The sequence below is a fragment of the Pituophis catenifer genome, unplaced genomic scaffold (assembly GCF_029215685.1).
Source record: "Pituophis catenifer annectens isolate HBS135680 unplaced genomic scaffold, rPitCat1.0.hap2 SCAF_4, whole genome shotgun sequence".
In the NCBI taxonomy this organism is placed as follows: Eukaryota; Metazoa; Chordata; class Lepidosauria; order Squamata; family Colubridae; genus Pituophis; species Pituophis catenifer.
The window spans coordinates 44,764,802-44,785,338 of record NW_027256884.1 but is presented as its reverse complement, the minus strand read 5'-3'; the positions used below and the strand labels follow the sequence as shown (position 1 = coordinate 44,785,338).

The 20,537-nt window shown below is 35.7% G+C and overlaps 1 protein-coding gene across 2 annotated transcripts in view; it reads left to right on the top strand.

Annotated features, from left to right (window-relative positions):
• The window catches only part of ANOS1 (anosmin 1), a 90,270-nt gene that overhangs the window by 49,807 nt on the left and 19,926 nt on the right, over nucleotides 1–20,537 (top strand). For both annotated transcript variants that reach the window (XM_070943249.1, XM_070943248.1), the window contains exons 4-6: nucleotides 2,853–3,075; nucleotides 9,819–10,003; nucleotides 11,744–11,873. In XM_070943249.1, the coding sequence (XP_070799350.1) occupies nucleotides 2,853–3,075; nucleotides 9,819–10,003; nucleotides 11,744–11,873 (538 nt within the window). The remainder of the gene's footprint in view (nucleotides 1–2,852; nucleotides 3,076–9,818; nucleotides 10,004–11,743; nucleotides 11,874–20,537) is intronic.

Genomic DNA, 20,537 nt, shown 5'->3' with positions numbered 1-20,537 from the left:
AAATGATTTAATGTCTGGCCATCGTTCCTTGGGCGAGGTTACATTCCCGAACCTTACAATGGTTCCTCCTACCGAGCCAATGAGCAGGCATCAGTCATTCCACAACAAGAGTCAGAATGCCTCCAAAAGTTCTCCACTCCCTGAACTGGTGGACATCACCTTCCCTAGAGAAAGGCTGTCTCTTCAAGGAACCGCCACGTCTAACACTAACTTCAGATGCCAGTCTATTCGGCTGGGGGGGCTCACCTGGGTTCCCAGATGGCACAGGGCAGATGGCCTCCACAGGATCTGTTACACGACATAAATTGGTTGGAACTCAGAGCTGCCCAGCTAGCTCTCTGTCTTTTCCACCTCTCGCTAATCAACCATCACATGTTGCTGTTAACTGACAATGTGATCACCAAGGCACACGTGAACAGGCAGGGAGGCACCCGTTCCAAGGACCTGATGTCCGAAGCAGAGAGCCTCGGCCTCTGGGCAGAATCACACCTGCTCTCCCTCCAAGCGGAACATATTTCAGGCGCACACAACGAACAGGCGGACTGGTTGAGTCAAACAACCGTCAACCACTCCGAATGGCGTCTCCATTCAGAACTGTTTCACCAACTGACGACCAGGTATTTCTAGTCTGTTTTTGATAGGTTGGGCTATAGTTTATTTTTGTGAGAAGACTGATGCAAAGAATGAGTTAAGCAGTTCGGCTTTCTCTTTGCTACCTGTACTTTCTTGCCATCTTTTCTGTTAAGTGGACCTACTGTTTCCTTGACTTTTTTCTTATTATTTATATGTTGAACAAAACTGTTTTTAGTATCTTTGACTTTTGTTGCAAGTCTTTGTTCATTTTGAGCCTTTGCTTTTCTGACTTCATCTTTGCAGATTCAGGCTACCTGCCTTCCATTTTTTGTACTTGTTTTTTTTTGTCTTTCAGTTTATCAGAGAGATCTTTGTGCAAACGTGCTGGTTTTTTCTTGGATTTCTTGTTTTTCAGTGGTATCGTCCTGGACTGGGCTTTTATGCTCCTATTTTTCAGAGTTTCCCATGCTTCATGAGTTGTTTTCCCCTTTAGGATTTTCATCCATGGAATTTTTATTAGTTTCTCTGAGTTTCTTAAAATCAACTCTTTTAAAGTTTAAGACACTGACTGGATTATGTTCTATTGCTTGTGTTTGAATTATATTGAATTCCAATATGACGTGGTCACTTTTGCCCAAAGTTCTGGCAATTTCAACTCCTGCTATCACTTCTTCTCTATTAGTAAGGTTTTACTGAACTTATTAGAATTAGGTTCAGTATAGCTTTCCCTCTAATTCCCTTCTTTATCTTTTGGATAGAGTTGTCAGCTAGGTTGATTAGGAACCTATTTGATCTCCCACTTGCTGCAGAGTTTGTCTCTGGGTATCAGGGTAGCTAAAGTCTGCTATTACTACTGTGGAATATTTCCTGAATACATTGTTAGTTGTTTAGGAAAAAGTTCATCTAGTTCTTCTACATGGTTGGGTGGCCTGTAGTATACATCTATGGCAATGTCATTCTGTTTTCCTTTTATATTGACCCATATGAATTCTAGGAGATTATCATCCTTGGTTTTGTGGATGATGTAGTGATCTTTTATATATAATGCAACTTTACCTCCTCTTTTGTTAGGCCTGTTTCTTTTGAATAGTTTGTATCCTTTTATCAGTACATTCCAGTCATGAGTTTCATCCCACCATGTTTCAGTAATGGCAACTATATCATATTTACCTTCATGCACTAGTACAAATCCACTCTGTTTGTTCCATCAGTCTCTACTTCGTTGTCTTTTTCTTTTTTTCTTCTCCTTTCTCTTTACTCCCTACCTCCTTATATGATTGGTTTTCTAGTAGTTTTTGCTTTGAATTAGATTCTAAATGTCTTGAATATTGCCCCCTCCCCATAATTTTAGTTTAAAGTCCTTCTGATAAGATGAGCCAGTCATTTTCCAAATATTCTTTCCAATTCTTGTGAGGTTCACTCCATCCCTTGCCAATAGCCCTTCATGTAGGTAATGCAGATCATGGTCTAGGAAGCCAAAGTTCTCTCGATGACACCAGTTTTTAAGACAGTGGTTCATTTCTAAAATCCTTGCTCCCTCATTGGATGTTGGCCTTTTGTTGGAAGTATAGATGAAAACACCACAATGGTTCCTTTAGTACCCAAAAATTCAAATATACAGGCTTCACTTTTAAACATTCAAATTAAATAGGTTCTCTGACCAAGTTTGTATCAATTTCAAGCATTGATTCTGCACTTCATCTTTTCTACATAATTGTTTGATGTAACACATACCCTCTACTTGATGACATGAGGCAGAATAGAAATTAAGTACTTTTGCCATTTCTATGTTATCTATTAGCATTTTACTGTTTTTTTATTAAACAACGATTCCATTGACTCTTTTCTTTTTGGAAAAATATCCATATTTTTAAGTCCAAATGATACATTTGAGTGCATTTGTCTCCAAATGAAGGAATTCAGTATTGCACAGTCAGTTTCACCTAGTGTTTCAGCTGTTTCTACTCCTTCAGTCATATCATTTGTAATTGTTTACATCACATCAAGGACTTAATGCATTGATGCTTTAAAATCATACTTTTTCTCATCCTCTAAAGGAGCAAAGAGGGGGCTGAGGGGTTTTTTAGCTAAATTTGTGTTTTTAAATAGGCTGTACACCGCCCTGAGTCCTTCGGGAGAAGGGCGGTATAGAAATAAAATTATTATTATTATTATTATTATTATCAATAAGGAAAGTCACAAATTTCCTGGAAAGCAAATCAACATATTTCCCCCCCTTTCAGTAAAGACTTTTTACCATTCTCTTATTTTTCCTTTAGCCTCTTTTCCCCAGGAAGAACTATGAATGTCTAACTAGCTGTGAGTTCCTGAAATACATCCTGTCCGTGAAGCAAGGAGATTGCCCAGCACCTGAGAAGGCCAGTGGCTTTGCAGCTGCCTGTGTTGAAAGTTGTGAGGCTGACAATGAATGCTCTGGGGTGAAAAAGTGCTGTTCCAATGGATGTGGACATACATGTCAAGTGCCCAAAAATCTTTATAAAGGTAGAGTTTATTATTAGAAGTGACTAGAGAAAAAGTGTGTGTCTGTGTATTCACCCACACTCCACTTCAATTAAGTATGCCAATATTCCCACACTGTTCTTGGGTTGCGATGACTAGGGATAGTCATAATATGAATGCCAAGTCAAGCCAAGGTTAGATTTTAATTGAAAACAAAATTCAGGTCTGATAACCGGTTAAAATTAAAGTGAGGTGTGTATAATAGTTTGTGTTAACAATTAGCATTGTGATAAAGTTGTATTAAAGGGGGTAGGGAGACTTCATCCTGGGATGCTGAAACATTTAATCGTTTTTAAAAATATGCTTAAGGTATAAAAGTGAAGATGACATTCACAGTTGTTCATATTTTCTCAATAGGTTTCTGTAGATTGCTGTTTGATTATTAAACAAGTATGACTTGTTTACGTGTAAACCCAAATGTTACTCCTATATTTTCTTTTTCTAACACATAGGATTACAATTTTAAAAATTCTGTTTCAGCAACAGAAATGAATATTAATTGGATCTTACCTAACTCTTTACTGAACATAAAATATGCAGCACAATATCCTTCCCCTCATTTAGTAATTGATTTTTGGTTGGAAAGTTTTATGTTAAATGACTAAGCAGAATACTTGTACTGAGATTCTATATGGTTTGACTCATGCAAATTAATAAAATGAACTGATCATTTTGGAGACATTATTTAATCTGAATTGAGGTTTTGAAAATAACTGGTTTATACAATCAGTTTTTTCTGTGCAACTTCTAGGAACAGTAGAAACATCGTTGTCTGACTCTGATGAGTGCTACTAGAAAATATGGAAGAAACAGCAAGGCAACATTATTTTCTCAGCCTTCTCCAGCAATCTTTGCCAAAGTCAAAGAGGCCTCAGAATAGACCTGATACCTGTTTAGAAGCCTATTATGGCTTTTACAAACAGATGAGGAGACTTAGGGCACTTCCCAGGGAATGCCTTATAGCACTTTCTAGAGTTATTCAAACATCTTCGTGTCAAAGCAATAGTTTTATAGTTTCATTTCCAATGGGATGAGGCTGTGAAGATGTTACGTGTCTTTTTTGACAAATGGAGTATGGCTTCAAGGAGGCAAAATGTTTCCCTCAAGCAAATATTGCCTAAAGGGTAACATGGTTCAGAATTGTGACAAAAATGTTATATTTTATATACTATATGGAATATAATTCCTAGAATTTTTTAAGTCATAAAGCCATAAAACCAAACTGATATAAGAACTATATAACACCTACGGTTCATAAATTCCTTCATTTAAAAAAATTAAATGGTTATAAATTTTAAAAATAAAATTTAATTGGCATCATAGACATTTTAATAGAATAATGAATTTACTGTATATTTCAAAGAAGAAGCTCATTGAATAATAAAATCTCATGTTTAGTTAGTTTAATCAGTTAAATAAATTAATTTGAATTGAAGATCCAGAAAGCTATTTGAAATCAAGATCTCATTCCTCTGCTTAGGTTTATTGGAAATAGGTCACTCCAAAATTAATGACCACTTATATGATCATTTTACTGTGGTAGATTGAATGATTTGACTGAACATCTCCCCCCCCCCAACAATAACTAAAAAAAAACCCAAAACCTGAACAAGGGAGAGTTCCTGGTGAAGATTGGTGGCTGGGTGGCAAACCCAGATACGGTAGAACTTATCTAGACAACAAGAAACTGTATGATCACTCACTTGTCCTTCAGAAAGAAGCTCTTCATAAGAAAATCTGTAGAATCCAGAATGACCCTACTGACTTATCAATAGATTTTTGCCTGTCTGTTGATGGCTGATTTATCTGAATGCCAATCTTCTAGGAATTCCCTAGCAATTTTTATTTAGCTTGGTCTAGTATGCTCAATGTTGCCCAGTTGAAATTATGGTTGAATATGTCCATGTGTTATGAGATTACGGAGTTTTCATCATGTCTTTTGACTGCTAATTGGTGTTCATGGATGTGCTATTCTGCCTGTATGCCCTACTAGTAACTGTTACAGTCCTTACATTGTATGTGACAGATGACTACTCTTTTTCCTTCTTGGGCTACTGGTCTTCGGATGTTTTGGATAGCTTTTGTTCATTTGTGTGTTATGGTAATGCTGTATGATTGTAATAGTCCAATATTTCTGAGATGTTTTTGATGTACACTAATTTCATATTTTTCATTGCTTGCATTGGTTGTATTGTAGTGGGTTGACTGGCCAGACACCATTTGATAAAATTGTGGAAGTATAATTTTGTTGGAAGATGTCATATAGGCAGTGTGTTTCCTTTTTTCTGGTGTTCTGGATTGCTGTAATATATTTATACTCCTGTGAGTAATTTTTTTATGCAGCTCCTTTTGTGGAGGCTGGGTTATTATTGTGGTAATGAGCACTTAGCATGGTCATTTTTGGTAGATTTGGTAGATTTGGTAGTTTGCTGTAATTTTTTCTGCTGGTATAAATATCCAGGAAGGGTAGCGTGTTATTTTCTCATTCTCTTGTGAATGTTATTCTTTTGAAGACATTACCATTTTATATACAGTATCTTCTCTTCTTGTCCCTTTATTATGACAAAGGTGTTGTCCACATAATCCATGCTTTTGATTGTATGAATGTTCTATAGTTTCTATACCCTGCATTACAGTTTCTGCTTTGAGTTCTGAGAATGGTGATCCCATAAGTAAGGGTTTTTTGTGTGTACCTGTTTATTAAACTGAAAGTAGATAGTGAGGTAGAGGTTGATGAAGTCCATGATTCTGGATATTTTGGTGCACTTGCCCATCTCATATAATAGAGTGGGTCATATAGGTGGGTCATATAATACTGCTGCCATGGATTCTTTTGCTATTTCTGGTTCTATGGATATAAAGAGTGGTATGACATCGAATGAAACCATAATGATTCCTGGCTTGGTATCTCCTAATGCTGACATTCTATTGGTTCATCTGGAGCAGCTTCTGTGGAGACAGTTTGAGTCCTAGACCATGAAACAGGATTTTGTAAAATTATCATAAACACTATTTATTACCTCTTGAAACTAATGAATTTATACCCATATTTCTGAGAGATTAAATCCAATGTGGAGGTTAAGATTGGCATGCCAAATATTTTTTTCAGATATTTCTCCAGAATAAGATGAAAAAATATACATTTGTCATCGAAGGTCAGATTCTTCTGGGAAATTCTGGGAGTTGAAGTCTACCCCTTCTAAAGTTAGCAAAGTTGAGAAACCCTGCTCTACTGCGTGACACCCATCTGCCAGTGGTGGGATTCAATTTTTTTAACAACCAGTTCTGTGGGCGTGGCTTAGTTGGGGGTGTGGCTTGGTGGTCATGTGACTGGGTGGGCATGGCTAGCTGGTCATGTGACTGGGTGGGCGTGGCTAGCTGGTCATGTGACTGGTGGGCGTGGCTAGCTGGTCATGTGACCGGTGGGCGTGGCTAGCTGCATAGGGACTACAGAGGGCTGAAAAAAGTCATTTCTTACTGGTCCTCGCACTTTTGACCGGTCCTCGCACTTATGACCATCCTCACATTTATGCCCATTGTGGCATTCTTAACAACCGTGTCAGTCATTTCACCACTACTTCTCTTCATTATGGTGACAAGATAGGGCAAAAACATAAAATGTGAGGACAGTCGTAAGTTCGAGGACTGGTCAAAAGTGTGAGGTCCAGTCAAAAATAACTTTTTCAGCCCTCTGAGTAGTCCATATGCACAAAAGGACTACCCAGAGGGCTGAAAAAAGTGATTTCTGACAGGTCCTCGCACTTTTGACTGGTCTTCGCACTTATAACTGGTCATCATTTATGCTCATTGTAGCAGTCTTAACAACCGTGTCACTCATTTCACAACTGCTTCTCTTCACCATGGTGACAAGATAGGGCAAAAACGTAAAATGTGAGGACAGTCGTAAGTTTGAGGACTGGTCAAAAGTGCGAGGACCAGTCAAAAATAACTTTTTCAGCCCTCTGAGTAGTCCATATGCACAAAAGGACTACCCAGAGGGCTGAAAAAAGTGATTTCTGACAGGTCCTCGCACTTTTGACCGGTCTTCGCACTTATGACTGGTCATCATTTATGCCCATTGTAGCATTCTTAACAACCGTATCACTCATTTCACAACTGCTTCTCTTCACCATGGTGACAAGATAGGGCAAAAATGTAAAATGTGAGGACAGTCATAAGTTCAAAGACTGGTCAAAAGTGCGAGGACCAGTCAGAAATAATTTTTTCAGCCCTCTGAGTAGTCCATATGCATAAAAGGATACAGCACTAGAGAGGGATGAAGGAAGGGAAGGGAAATTAGAGTAGGAGTGAGGGTAAGAGAGGGAGGAAGAGAGGAGGAGAAGGAGAAAGGATGAGGAAGTAGGGAGGAGAAGAAGAGGGGAGGAAGAGAAAGTAAGAAGGAAAGAAAAGAGAGAGGTGGTAGGTTTGAGGAGAAAGATTGCTGTACAATAAAAAAGATGAAAGGGAAGAAAGCCAACCCCAAACAAATATAAAGATATTAAGATAAAGAATGAATTGTTAAACTTTAAAGAATAAAAGAGAACAAATATGAATAAATAACAATAATTAGAAACACACATACAAACATATAATGTATTTTCTTTGAACAGAGTATTTGGCCGGTTCACAAATTTAAACAGTGTTTAGTCATTTCAATTAAATTTACAATTTCTATATTTCCTTTTTGCCATATTTATTCCTCATCTATTTTTGTAAAAAACCAATATTACCCTTCATCTTCATCTCTAATCTTAATCAAATTCAATTTTTCCCTTCTATTCTATATTATACCCTTTCCCATTGTCATCTATTTTTATATCCATCCTCACATTGGTTAATTATGTAATATTACAGTTGTTTAATATAAATTTAACATTTTAATATAAATCAATTAGTTATATAACTACCTTTTTTGTATATTAATCAATATGAACATGAATATTCCAATTATCTCCATACAATCCAATTTCTTACAAATCAATTAATTATATTTACCAATAATAATAAACCAAATAATTTTCCTCATATATTCCTCCAAACCACAACTTAACCATTTCTGCTTTCAACACAATATATAATTAATAGTATCTCAATTATTACAATTCCCTAGTTAAATAGAGCTTTTTTTCTTTTGTGTTTTAAAATCTTGAACTCTCCTCTTTTCCCCTAAATTTCCCATTGTTTGCACCTACCTTTTTTGGTGAGGAAACAGAAAAGAAATCTGCCTGCCTAATTTTCCAACGTGCAAAGCCAACAGCCTGCTTTACTTTCTGTTTCGTTTTTCAGTATAGCTAGGGGAAAAAACAATCAGCACTCTTTGCAAGCAAGCAGCAGAGCTGTGAGCAAAACAGCTGAGAACAAATCAGCTGAGACTCGGGAGCCGATCTAAGCAAGGGCTAATTAGCCTATGCTGAAGCTCCGCGGGCCAATAAAATTACAAAAAAACACTGCACCCTTTGTTAAATTGCTGGCTCGCCCGCCCCCACCCACCACTATTTATTGGCAATAAATAGTGGTGCGGAGGGGCGGGGCGAGCCAGCAATTTAACAAAGGGTTCGGCCGAAACCCCTAGAACCGGCAGAATCCCACCACTGCCATCTGCACACAATTACAGCCACCAGCAGTTAGTTGGTGTTGTTGGAGTTAGTTCCAATCAAGTGAATCCTAGTGACCATAATGCAAAGCAGTTGGGCAGTGTCTTTGAACGGAGGCTATAATAATAACATATTTTTATTGAGAAGCTGCATAGTTCCTCTTAAGAAGACTAATATAAAAATAAATTTATTTGCTTCCAATATTTTTTTATTCTGGACAGTTTTAGAGTTCTACGTTCTTTGCTAGAGAAAATCCTAGATTTATAGAAAACACAATTGATTTAATAAGAAAAGTGTGGAGGCTGGCAAAAAATAAACCTCTGATTTATTCTGGGGATGATTTAAGTGGCACAAACAATTGTAACAAGTCCAAAACACAAAGCAAAAAATAACTATCAATTGTAGCACATCAGTAGTTTCTTAAAGAAACAGTTTTCTTAGGTTTAGAGAAATTTAGAGAACATTTAGAGAAAATGTCATGTCCTAGAAAGAAGTATTACTTCTGGTTAAATATTCACATATGCCACATTTAAAGTCTTACCAGTTTTTTCAAAAAATCTAGTAAACATGTGGAAGCAGTAGAAATAAACTTGAAATAGTTTTACTGTTTTCACCAAGATCCCATATTTATCATAATGAATCAGTTAAGTCATATATGAACAATTAATTTCTGCATATAAGAAAGTATCACACACATTATATTTCTTATAAAATTATAGGATAATTTTTAATTCTTTATATGACAGATCTTCTAATTTCACCCTAGAGAAATTTAACCCTGGCCCTGTTTTCCCATGTAAACTCTTCTGGGTATTGAATCAGTTGAAAAAAGTGTCAGCACCTGAAAACAGAAAATAGGAACCACTTCTGTAAACATTACACTGTCTATTGAAACTACCAAAACATAGAAATGGTGGCTTATCTCCATAATACATTCACACTACGGCTGATAAGCATTTTCAGTATTAAAGGTAGCACATGACATATTTTAAAACAATAGAATAACATAAGCAAAAGTGTATTTGCTATTGGGATAAAACGTGGGGATAGGTATTCTATTTATATGGTATACACTTGCTTCTCCAAATAGTTGTGAACACAATTTCTTTTTATGGATATTATGTATTTTAGGTGTTCCTTTAAAACCCAGAAAGGAATTAAAATTTAGTGAACTTCAGTCTGGACAGCTGGAAATTAAATGGTCTTCAAAATTCAATATCTCCATTGAACCTGTGCTCTATGTGGTACAAAGGAGATGGAATTATGGGATTCATCCCAGTGAGGATGATGCAACAAGTTGGCAAACTGTAGCACAGGTCAGTACTTTTAATAGCATTCTATTAACTTTAAGATTTTCCTTAATATCATTTTTGTTAATCAGAGATTAAACATTTTTGGCTGATATTAGTTGCCATTAAACACACCCAGGACCTTCCTTACTAAAGTATGGAGTTCTCTCTTTGAAGTTTGTGCTGCGGATCTGAAATACTGTATAAAATCAAAGAAAAGTTCTTCTTTCTTCCAGGCTGCATAGGAGATGACCAGGCTGAGATCAAGGAAGGGGCCAAATGTGTCATAAGTCATGAATCCCTGCACACCCACAAGAGATCTAAGTCTAGCCCACCTTGAATGCCTTCTTGATTCCCATTAATTTTCCATGCTCATATTCTTGTACAGAGCTTAAGCTTGCAATAAATCTTTATACACATTTGAACTGCCTGAATCTCCTGATTTCCCTAATGCTTGACAGTCTGCTTTAGAAGGAGTAGAAAGGGAGATCATGAGAGTCATAGTGGTACAGTGGTTAGAATGCACTATTGCAGGTTAATTCTGCCCACAATCTGGAGTTTGATCCTGGCAGGGCTCAAGGTTGACTCAGGCTTCCATCCTTCTGAGGTTTGTAAAATGAGGACCCTGATTGTTGGGATCAATATGCAAATAATGCTGACATTGTAAACCACCTAGAGAGTGCTGTAAAGTGCTACGAGGAAGTATATAATTTTAAGTGTTATTGCTATTGCTGTCATGCTTAATTTGAAAATAAGTCATTGCAGCTTTCAGTCTACAACTTGCCAAGTATGTGGAGCAACACATATAAGTGGGTTAGGGTTAGGGTGGGTCATCTCTTGTTCTGGTAGAAAGATGTCAGATAATTCTGTGTTTTGGACTTGAAAAAGATACTACCAGTCTTCCCCATTTGGGCCATTGTTGCATATGTTATAGATGTATTTGTTTTATTCTGGGAACAGAATGGAGGCATTTCCTGCATCCACCTGTTTTTTTTTTTAACACTGATTTGGAACAGGGTTTAATAATAGTTAATAATAAACTTTTTACAGCAAGAACAGATAATACAAATCTCATTTTCTGTGGCCTTCAGTTTAGGGGATGTCTTAAAGGGAAGACTTGGGCTTATTTGCATGCTGACTTGTAACAGTAAGATATGCAAGTGTGTGTGTGTGTGTGTGTGTGTGTGTGTGTGTGTGTGTGTGTGTGTGTAAAGCAGACAGTATGCATATTATACACACAGAGGGTATAAAACATACAGATACACACTATATATGGTAATACGCAAACTGTCTGTTTCTACATAATGCTGTGGGATGGATTCCAGCAGCATTTACAGCAGAAAAAAAAACTTCAAAAGAGTTAATACATGTTGATGTTTGCATATGAGGGTATTCTGCTCATCACTATACAAAGAAATAAAATGTAACTGGTAAGATGTGTGTATAAAATGGTATGGTATGAAAAAATACATAAAAGATGACACATATACATCTAGTATGGATTGCATCTATGAAAGATACCAGGTTCAACCTCTAGTAACTTCAGTTTTTTTAAAAAAAATCAGTCAGACAAAGGTTCTCTGGGTTGGATCCTGAAGACTTATGGATGGCTGAAGTAGATGGTTTGAAAAACCTTACCTAGTCCAATTTTTATTTCATGAAAAATAGGAAAAGGAATTCCTCTTTCAATAAGCAAAGCATAGAAGGTCCACTGATGGAGGTCACAAAAATAGTAAATGTGTATATTAACTGGATTTTATTTTGCAGATCACAGATGAGAGATTACAACTGAGTGACATCAGACCTAGTAGGTGGTACCAGTTTAGAGTGGCAGCCATAAATGTGCATGGAACAAGAGGTTTTACAGCTCCCAGCAAACACTTTCGCTCCTCAAAAGGTTTGTGTTAATGTTCTTCATTGCACAGCCACCTTTGGATGAATGTGATCAGCAGAAGGTTTATAAATTATCACCATTTATGTAAATAAAATTCACTGTATTCTTTCAGATTCTTTAACCTTAAAGGGAAAAATACTTTTCCCTCTCCATTTTAAAACACTAATCTTTTCTTTAAAAACTTTTCTAAAATCCAAAATTCTAATACATCTTTTTAAACTTCCTCTTAACATACATAAAGTTTACTTTCAGAGCAATAAAATTCCAATTAATTCCAATTAACTCATTAAATTTAGATCACTCCCTCCAAGTTAACCCTCACAGAATATTTTTTTTCTTCTTGTATAGATCCTTTTAAAAACTTTGAACTTTTCTTTAAACTAATACATCTTTTTCTTTAACTTTCTCTTAACGTAGATACTTTCAGATACACTTTCAATAATATTTTACAAACTTTAGGAATTACGTAAGCGTTATATATAAAGGAAAAATACATTTTCAAACCTTATCTTAAGACTTACTTTCAATTACAAATATCATACCGATAGAAATCCATCCTAATTCCAATTGACTCATTAAATTTAACTCACTCATTCCAGTTTGTCTTCATGGAATAAAATCTTTTTCTTCTCTAGATTGTTTGTCAAGTACTATCACCCATCTCCTCCCACTTATGACTGTATGATTGTAACCTTTATGCTGATATCCTTACGATTTATATTGATATTGTTTCTGGATTGCTTATTTGTAACTTATGACTATCATTAAGTGTTGTACCTTAATGATTCTTGATGACTGTATCTTTTCTTTTATGTACACTGAGAGCATATGCACCAAGACAAATTCCTTGTCTGTCCAATCACACTTGGCCAATAAAAAATTCTAAGTAGTTATAAGCTTCTCTTTTTCTCAAGGATTTCTCAACCTTGTTAATGTCCATGAAGAAGAAATCCCAAACTTGTCCTTTTAAAAATTGCAGATTTTCTTTGAGCTTGGTTTATATTCCAAAGTTGCAATTGACTCCTCTTCATTGTCAACTATTTGTGAAATTGCCTCAGTGGTTTGGTAACTTCCTACACATACTTGCATCTCTGAAGTAGTTTAAGAAGTTTCTTTTAATATCCTTGGAGCATAGCTGATCTATGAACTGATGGATTTTATTTAAAGATTTTTCAAATATATCTCTAATAATTTTCTTACTCTTCTTAATAATCCTCTTAATTCACTCTCTAGTAAAAAAATAGCTTTTTTGTAAGTCACTTAAGAATTGCTGGCCAATCAGGAATCATAAAAATCAGAAAGTTTTAGCCACCCACAGCAAAGCAGACCAAGTTACAAATTACTAAAAATAATAAACTAGAACCACAACTTTATGCCCTTATGTTTCTCAATCAATTTTTTTTAAAAAAAGATACTCCACACTTCCTTATTTTAGCTTGCTTTCAGCAGCTTCCTTCCTTCCTCGTTTATCAGATTTCCTTTCTCTTGTTTATATCTTTATCAGAATGAATTATATGGAAGGGGAGGACTTTATATTTAGCTTTACTTTTGTAGGTCTTGTTCCTTAGTTTTCATTGCCATACTTCATTTTCTTTAAATTTAGTCAATCTCAGGATTCTTAGAAAATGTGTAATAGCAGTACATGTATTCATTCATAACATAAAATAAATATACTAACAATTAGTGGTCAATCACAACTCCCATGGGTGCATGGGGTATGTGTGTTGTCCATAGAGAAACACTGAATGTTATCAAGGATGCGGCTCCACAGATAGGCAGATGTTAGACTGTACTGGTGAGGTTGGGTTTTAAGGATCATTTGGAAGTTCTTTTGTAACAGCCTCCCTGCTGCATAGGAACATCTTTACCTGTTCTCATGAGGCAGTCTGTGTGCTGAGGGTAGAGTTCTTGAGAGTTATCCTGAGCTCTTATCTGGATAACCAGGTAGTCCCAAAGAAATGGAGAGAATTCTTGCAGCTTAGGAAAGAGAATGGCTCTTTCCTAAGAGTAGCCACATTTGTAGTTCCAAAGATCTTGTTCACTTTCTCAGGACTATCCCCGATAAAATCATAAGACCCACCCCTGATAAAATCATAAGATTATTCTTCAGTTCACCTCAATATGACCTAGATTCAGGGAGTAGTAAATGCTTAGGATGGTATGGTTCTGCTGCCTCTGAAAGATTTCTCTTCTGAAGAATCTGAATAAATGTCTTTCAGTCCTGCTGAAAAAATGGTTGTCCTGGTTCAGAGGGCCATCATTGTCAGTGTCATTTGTATATCTCTACCCCAGCCATTAAGTGAAGTGATCAAGATTTCATCCCAATGCCCAAAGTCTCTGAAGGTCTTCTATGGTTTCTGAATCTTTGATTGTACAAGCAATGACAATATCAAATTTCCACTTCAGATTTAGAACAGAATCTGGGTCTCCCCCTGGACTTGCAGCTCCTGCTCAAAGAATAGGTGGCAGCAGTGGTGGCACGTTCTTTGCACACTTTGTCTTGTCCACCAGTTGTGGCCATTCCAGTACTTGGAAACCTTGCTTTTTATCACTCATGCCCTTCTTTATGGGAAGGGCATGAAAACTATCCTGAAGTTGTCCAGAATTGAATGGTATGGATAGTTAAGGGAACTACCTCCTTGTATCACTGTTACACTGCAAAGTACACTAGCTCTCAAAAGGCTTTGAGATGTGATTCAAGGTGCTGATTATCAACTTTAAAGTCCTATATTGGTTTCTCCCAAGAACATGTCTCTTCCCATATGTTGCCATATGAAGCCTAGTGGCAAAGAGCATCCAATCCATAGTGAGCATATATAAATGTATCATGTGGTATGGCTTTTGGTAGCAGTAGATAAATACCAGTGGTGAAATCTAAAATTTGTTACTACCGGTTCTGTGGGCGTGGCTTGGTGTGTGTGTGGGTGACTGGGTGGGCATGGCCAACTTTTTTTTTAAACTTTTAAAACCATTTTTTTCTGCTGAAGAGGTTGTAGAAAAAATGCTTTTAAAAATAATAAAAAAAAGCCTCTGATGATCACGCGGCTCAGCTGGGCATGGGGGAGGGACAGGGATTTTTGCTACCAGTTCTCCGAGCCACCCGCCTCCATCACTACCGGATCGGGTGATCCGATCCGAACCGGGAGCATTTCATCCCTGGTAAATACGTAACCTAAATCCCAATGCTGCAATCCTAAAGTGGAAACAATTAGCAGAACCCAAATGCTTACACTTATATTAATAGAGGGTATAAATAAATACCAATGTTTATGGTACATATTGATAATATCAGGGAGGATGCCACAAGTGTGAAAAGTACTCTAATTGCAGGCAGAGGAGAAGGCATTGGGTGATTACATTACCCTGTTTATCTTTTATCTGCTTGTTCCAGTATTTTTTGCCAACATATATGTTGTGAGAAGCTTGCTTGTGTCTGTCCCCTGCAGCTTGCTGACAGGAAACTCACTGGAAGTATTTCCAGTGAAGTATACTTTACTGTTTCTATCTCCAAATGCTCTGATTTTGCTTTTAGTGAGCGTTTTCCTCACAACACTCCTGTTAACCTTTGCCATCTCAAGGGATCTAGAAAGTGTGCCTTATTGTTGGCTAACCCTAGGCTATGAAATTATCTCCCTATACATAACAGGGCCCAACTCTGCTTGCCTTTAGAAAAGTCATCATGACCTGGCTTTTTCCCCAGGCATCAGGGTTCAGTTGAGTTTGGTTGTTTAATTACAATTTTCAATTATCATTTTATGTTTTAAATATTGGGTTGTTTTTTAATGCAGTGTTATTATTTTTTTCGGTTCATTTGTTGTATACTTGCCAGAGTTACATTGAATTTGGAAACCATATAAAACCATTCTGGGCCTTAATGAGGTGAAGGGGCTTGTGTGGCTAAATGAAATTGTAGGCTATGTCGTCAGACATGTATATGTCCAGAACAGTTTCCCAAGGTGAACAGGCCATGATAAACACCTCAGACTAACACTGATAACATCTGCCAACCACATTGGATCAGTGTGGTAGATTATGATCTATTCCTTTGTTCCAAGTTAATAAAATGTACATGCATTTCACTCCTGTATAAAATTAACCAGTTAATTCAGAGAAGATGTATTGTCTGACTGCAATTAAGTATTCTATTATTTAATCCTTTATATTTTTATTTGTAAGTACATCTCATTCCATTGAATGGGACTTATTGTTAGGAACCTGTGTACGATATCAGCTTATATCTCCATCTTTAAGGAATTGCAATATTAACGCACTCAATATGATACTCAGACTATTTCCTAAATAAATATATTTATAGAAATTTAATATATATTGCAGGTGCTTGTTGAAATGAAGGTGGATTTTTCAATCTTGATGTTGCTTAGCAAAATTACAAATATTATAACAACAAAAAACTTTAGGAGCTTTATTTTTATAAGATCAAAAGAATGTTAAAGATAAAATTGCCTCAATGTAGGCCTACATTGAGAGCTGGACTTAATCATACTGAATCTCAACAAAAATAAATATATGAAAGAAGTTGGTTAATTGCTTTTTGTTTACTTATTTGAATAAATATATAGAATTTGACCTTTGTGAAGTTTGGCAGGCACAGCTACACGCTGAGCATTGTATGTAATGCTACAATGACTCCTGCTAGATATAATTTGCAATTATTACCGAGGCTAAGATTTCTTTTTCTTTCTAATTCAAACAGATTGGAAACTTCTCTTGAAAGTTAAAAATAGTTCCTTCAGATAAATTTTGGAGAATTGAGTGAATTACAGTCATGACTATGTTTTCAAAAGGGAGCAAGAATTATTTCAGATGATTCACTTAAATTTGTATGGCTGAAATGTATGATTGCTGGTGACATCAATCTGAACATAGAATATTTTTACAATCCAAGTGATTCTTTGTATATAATAGGCAGCCATAATAGTATAGCAGGAGATAAACATGAGTCTTTTGCCAACCAGATGAAAACCAGCATGTATTTATGCTTAGTGGGAGCATTCCTCCACCTTTGCTGGCAAGATCATCTACTAGAAGAATTGTACTCTGGAAACACTTCTACCACTATGATGAGAAGATTTTTAAAACCCAGATGAAGATCTTTGTGACATATTAGTGTGCAATATGTTTTATATGCAATTTAAGATTGTACAAGCAAACAATCCAATGTTGAATTCATGAAGCAAAAAGTCCTTCCTCTAAGTTATTTCTTTAAGCCCCTCTACTTTCTAAGCCTTCACATACAGTATATACAAATGCTTGTACACACAATAGCAGGGTCCCAGGTCATGTAGAAATCTTTGTATGTGAAGGATCCCTGTATACTGACAATTATGCTTAGGGAGAATGGGGTCTGCAGTGATTTCAGCAATATAATTTAGAGAAGGGATTAGTAGTTAGTCCTCATGAACTGAGTTGTACAGTTGAAGCAGTAGTGGGTTTCAATTTTGGTTGCTACCTGTTCACTCGTGAGCACTTGCACACTCCCACTCACACATGACGCTTCTGCGCATGTGCAGAGACGTCTGGATGGGTGGGCAGAGCCTCCCACCGCTGCTGCTACTGGTTCGCCTGATTCGGGGTGAACCGGTAGCAACCCTCCACTGAGTTGAAGATATTACTGGAACTAAAACTACAGTATATGTAAAGTCTGCATTGAAATTCAGTGAATTGTACTTACAGTTGCTTATGTTCATATTTGTATATTTAAGTCCAATTGGCTAAAGTTTAATGGGATTCAAGTATCTTTTCAGTCCCTACATAATATTTAGTTCATTATTTGGAGAACTCTGCTGTACAGTGTAGGTGTATTTGGAATACATAGCTTAAGATATTTGAAGGTAGAATTCATTCTATTTATATTGTGTCCTATAAAAGTTTTGAGCACATTTAGGGATATAACATTTGTGTTACACAGAATGTTTGGGGCTATTTGTGATTCTGTTTATGAGTTCCTTTCATTAGATTAAGACAGTAGTAGGTATTTGTCTCACTTGAAGTAAGGGGTAAAATAAGACAGTATAATGGTAGTAGATTCTTAAATAATTTTTTAATCTTTAGCCCAATTTTTGTCATATCAGAGCAGCATATAAGATAAATCGGAAAGAGAGGGAGAAAGTGAGAGAACATTTTCTAAATAATTTTGCTTAAAGGTCATGAGCAATCTAAAGTAAAAATCTCTGACATGCTAATTTCTCTACATAAGTTTCATATTTAAAAAGTGGAGATATTTGAAAAGAATTTTCTTTACAGAAATGAGACACATTTTTGTAACAAGTTATTTTCTTGTAGATTAATTGTAGCAATTACAGCAGTTGAACAATTTCTGATGCAGAATTTATTTTTTTCCTTTGTCTGGTTTTATCTGTTTTGTTTGTTAATAATATTCTGTGCATAGTAATTTTCCCTTGTTCTTTCTTGGAAGGGCACAGTGATGTTCAACACTAATTATATTTTTGATTTCTTAATCATTTTTTGTGGCCAACTCTCACTTCAGTGTCTGTGGCATTTTAAAGTCTCAATTTGAATCCTAAAAAAGCTTATTCCCTCTTTTCTTTTTCTTTTTGTCTAAGTACCCCTTCCACTCTTACCATTCCAGTGCTGATTCCATCTTTCCCAATATCCTAACATTGTATGCTATTGAATTCATTTGTGGTTGTCACCTTAAGAATGGATTCTGCCTATCTGTGGTTGGTTGTATTACTGCCATATTTAGAATTATATTTAAATCAGCTGATGTTCTTTCCTTGTCTGTGGGTAGTAAGTTTTACAGTTACAGTTCCATGAGAAGGGAAGATTAAATTTAGTTAAATCTTAGGGATGTGCTCCATAGGACTAATGTACAGTACTGTATGGCAAATTTTATCTTTATTTCACTAGATAACCTGATGTGAATCAGTGAATATTGATAAAAGGGAACTCAGTTCTCTATTCATATACAGATTGAATATGAATGAATTGTTTAATAGTATACCATTATGTGACAATACAAACATAATTCTGTAATAATTATTGTTTACAACAAAATGGGATTATATTTGCAATACTACAAATTATGTGTATGACAATACACATGACAATTGCTGCATACATTTTGGAGCTATGTTTCCTGAATTTTTTAATTGCTGGTTTGTAGTATTAATTAAAAAAAACTTTCCATAAAATCACAGTAAATGTAGCTAACAGCAATGATTTCATACTATATAAATGCCAATGCTAAATGTAATTTCATGCTTATGCATAAATAGGAATGAACAGATACCCATTTCTAACACTCACATCTTTTTCTCTGTTAGTTATTTTTATATTGTTGTACTTTTTTTTGTCACCAATTCTGACAGACAAACACTATCACTTTGCTTATGCTATAAAATCTTAGAATGTTTATCTATGGTATAAATTCTGCAGTTTAGATTTGCAGCTTTTTAAAAAGTACGGTTAATGATCTCACTGTAGTTAGAAGAGAAACATTTTAATTTAAAGTGTTAAAATATTTCACTTATAGCTAAACAGATGTTATATATATAATTGTAAAATACTTTTCCATCTTTCCCCTGAATCACCTAGATTGCAGAGTGAATTTATTCTTTTGTTCTCTTTCACCATTAATATTCCTCCAGATGTGATATATTTTACTTTTTAAGGGTTGTGATGGTGATAGTGCTCAGACAGATCAAGGTTCTCTGAGGCAATAGGATGGACAAACACCTCTGCTTTCCATCAATCCTGCTTCTCCACAGGTCGATTCATGTAAAGATCCTTACAGCTGGGTTGTATTTATTTTGCAAATCACATCCCATAAGTTTTGATTTGAGAGAATGGGAAAAGGACGATGGCATTCTAACCATAGCATTTCTGGAACTCTGAGACAAATTTTTAAATCAGAAAGAGAGCAGGAAGCTGTATGTATGCTTACTTTTTTGTTTACATAAATATTCTTTTTGTTTTAGAGAATGAAAAAAGTTACTTTTTAATTCTGTTTTTAAATAATGTAATTTGTACTTAATACTGTCATTCTACATAGTGAACATTATTTGATCTACCAGATTAGAATTTGTATAACAGTACTTTCCCTATGATATATGTAATTTCAAATATTGGTCAAAGGGTTGGAGAACTTCTTGGAGGGTAGAACGGTCAGCCTCATTAGGTAAACCGAACCAGAAAATCAATTGAAACTATTTTTTTAAATAAATTGGCTATAATAACAGAATCCTACAAGTCTGAATGTACTTTACTTCTCCATCTTAGGACTAGGAGTCATTTGCTTGAGACCCTTCCAAATATTATTTTGCTTTTCAGAGCTTAAAAAGTGTTGCAGCCCTCTTTGCTTATCTAATGGTTTTTGCATATTTCTGACAAGATTACTTCTTTTTGCTGCTGTCCATACATGTACTGTCAAACAGCAAAAATTTGCACAGCACTGGAAAATGAGGAAACACCTACGGAAGATGTAATTTTAAAAAAATTAGATTGTGCAGAAATGGACAGATTGACATTAAAGATGAAAGAAAAAGAAGATAAAGAGTATTTTTCAACATGGGATTTGTTTTACAAATGGTTGGATAATAGAGGTAAAATTAGGAGCAGGAAAAGTATTGTTATATAAGCAAAATTATCCAGACAATATGTTGTTAACTAAGCACCTATGTGTGT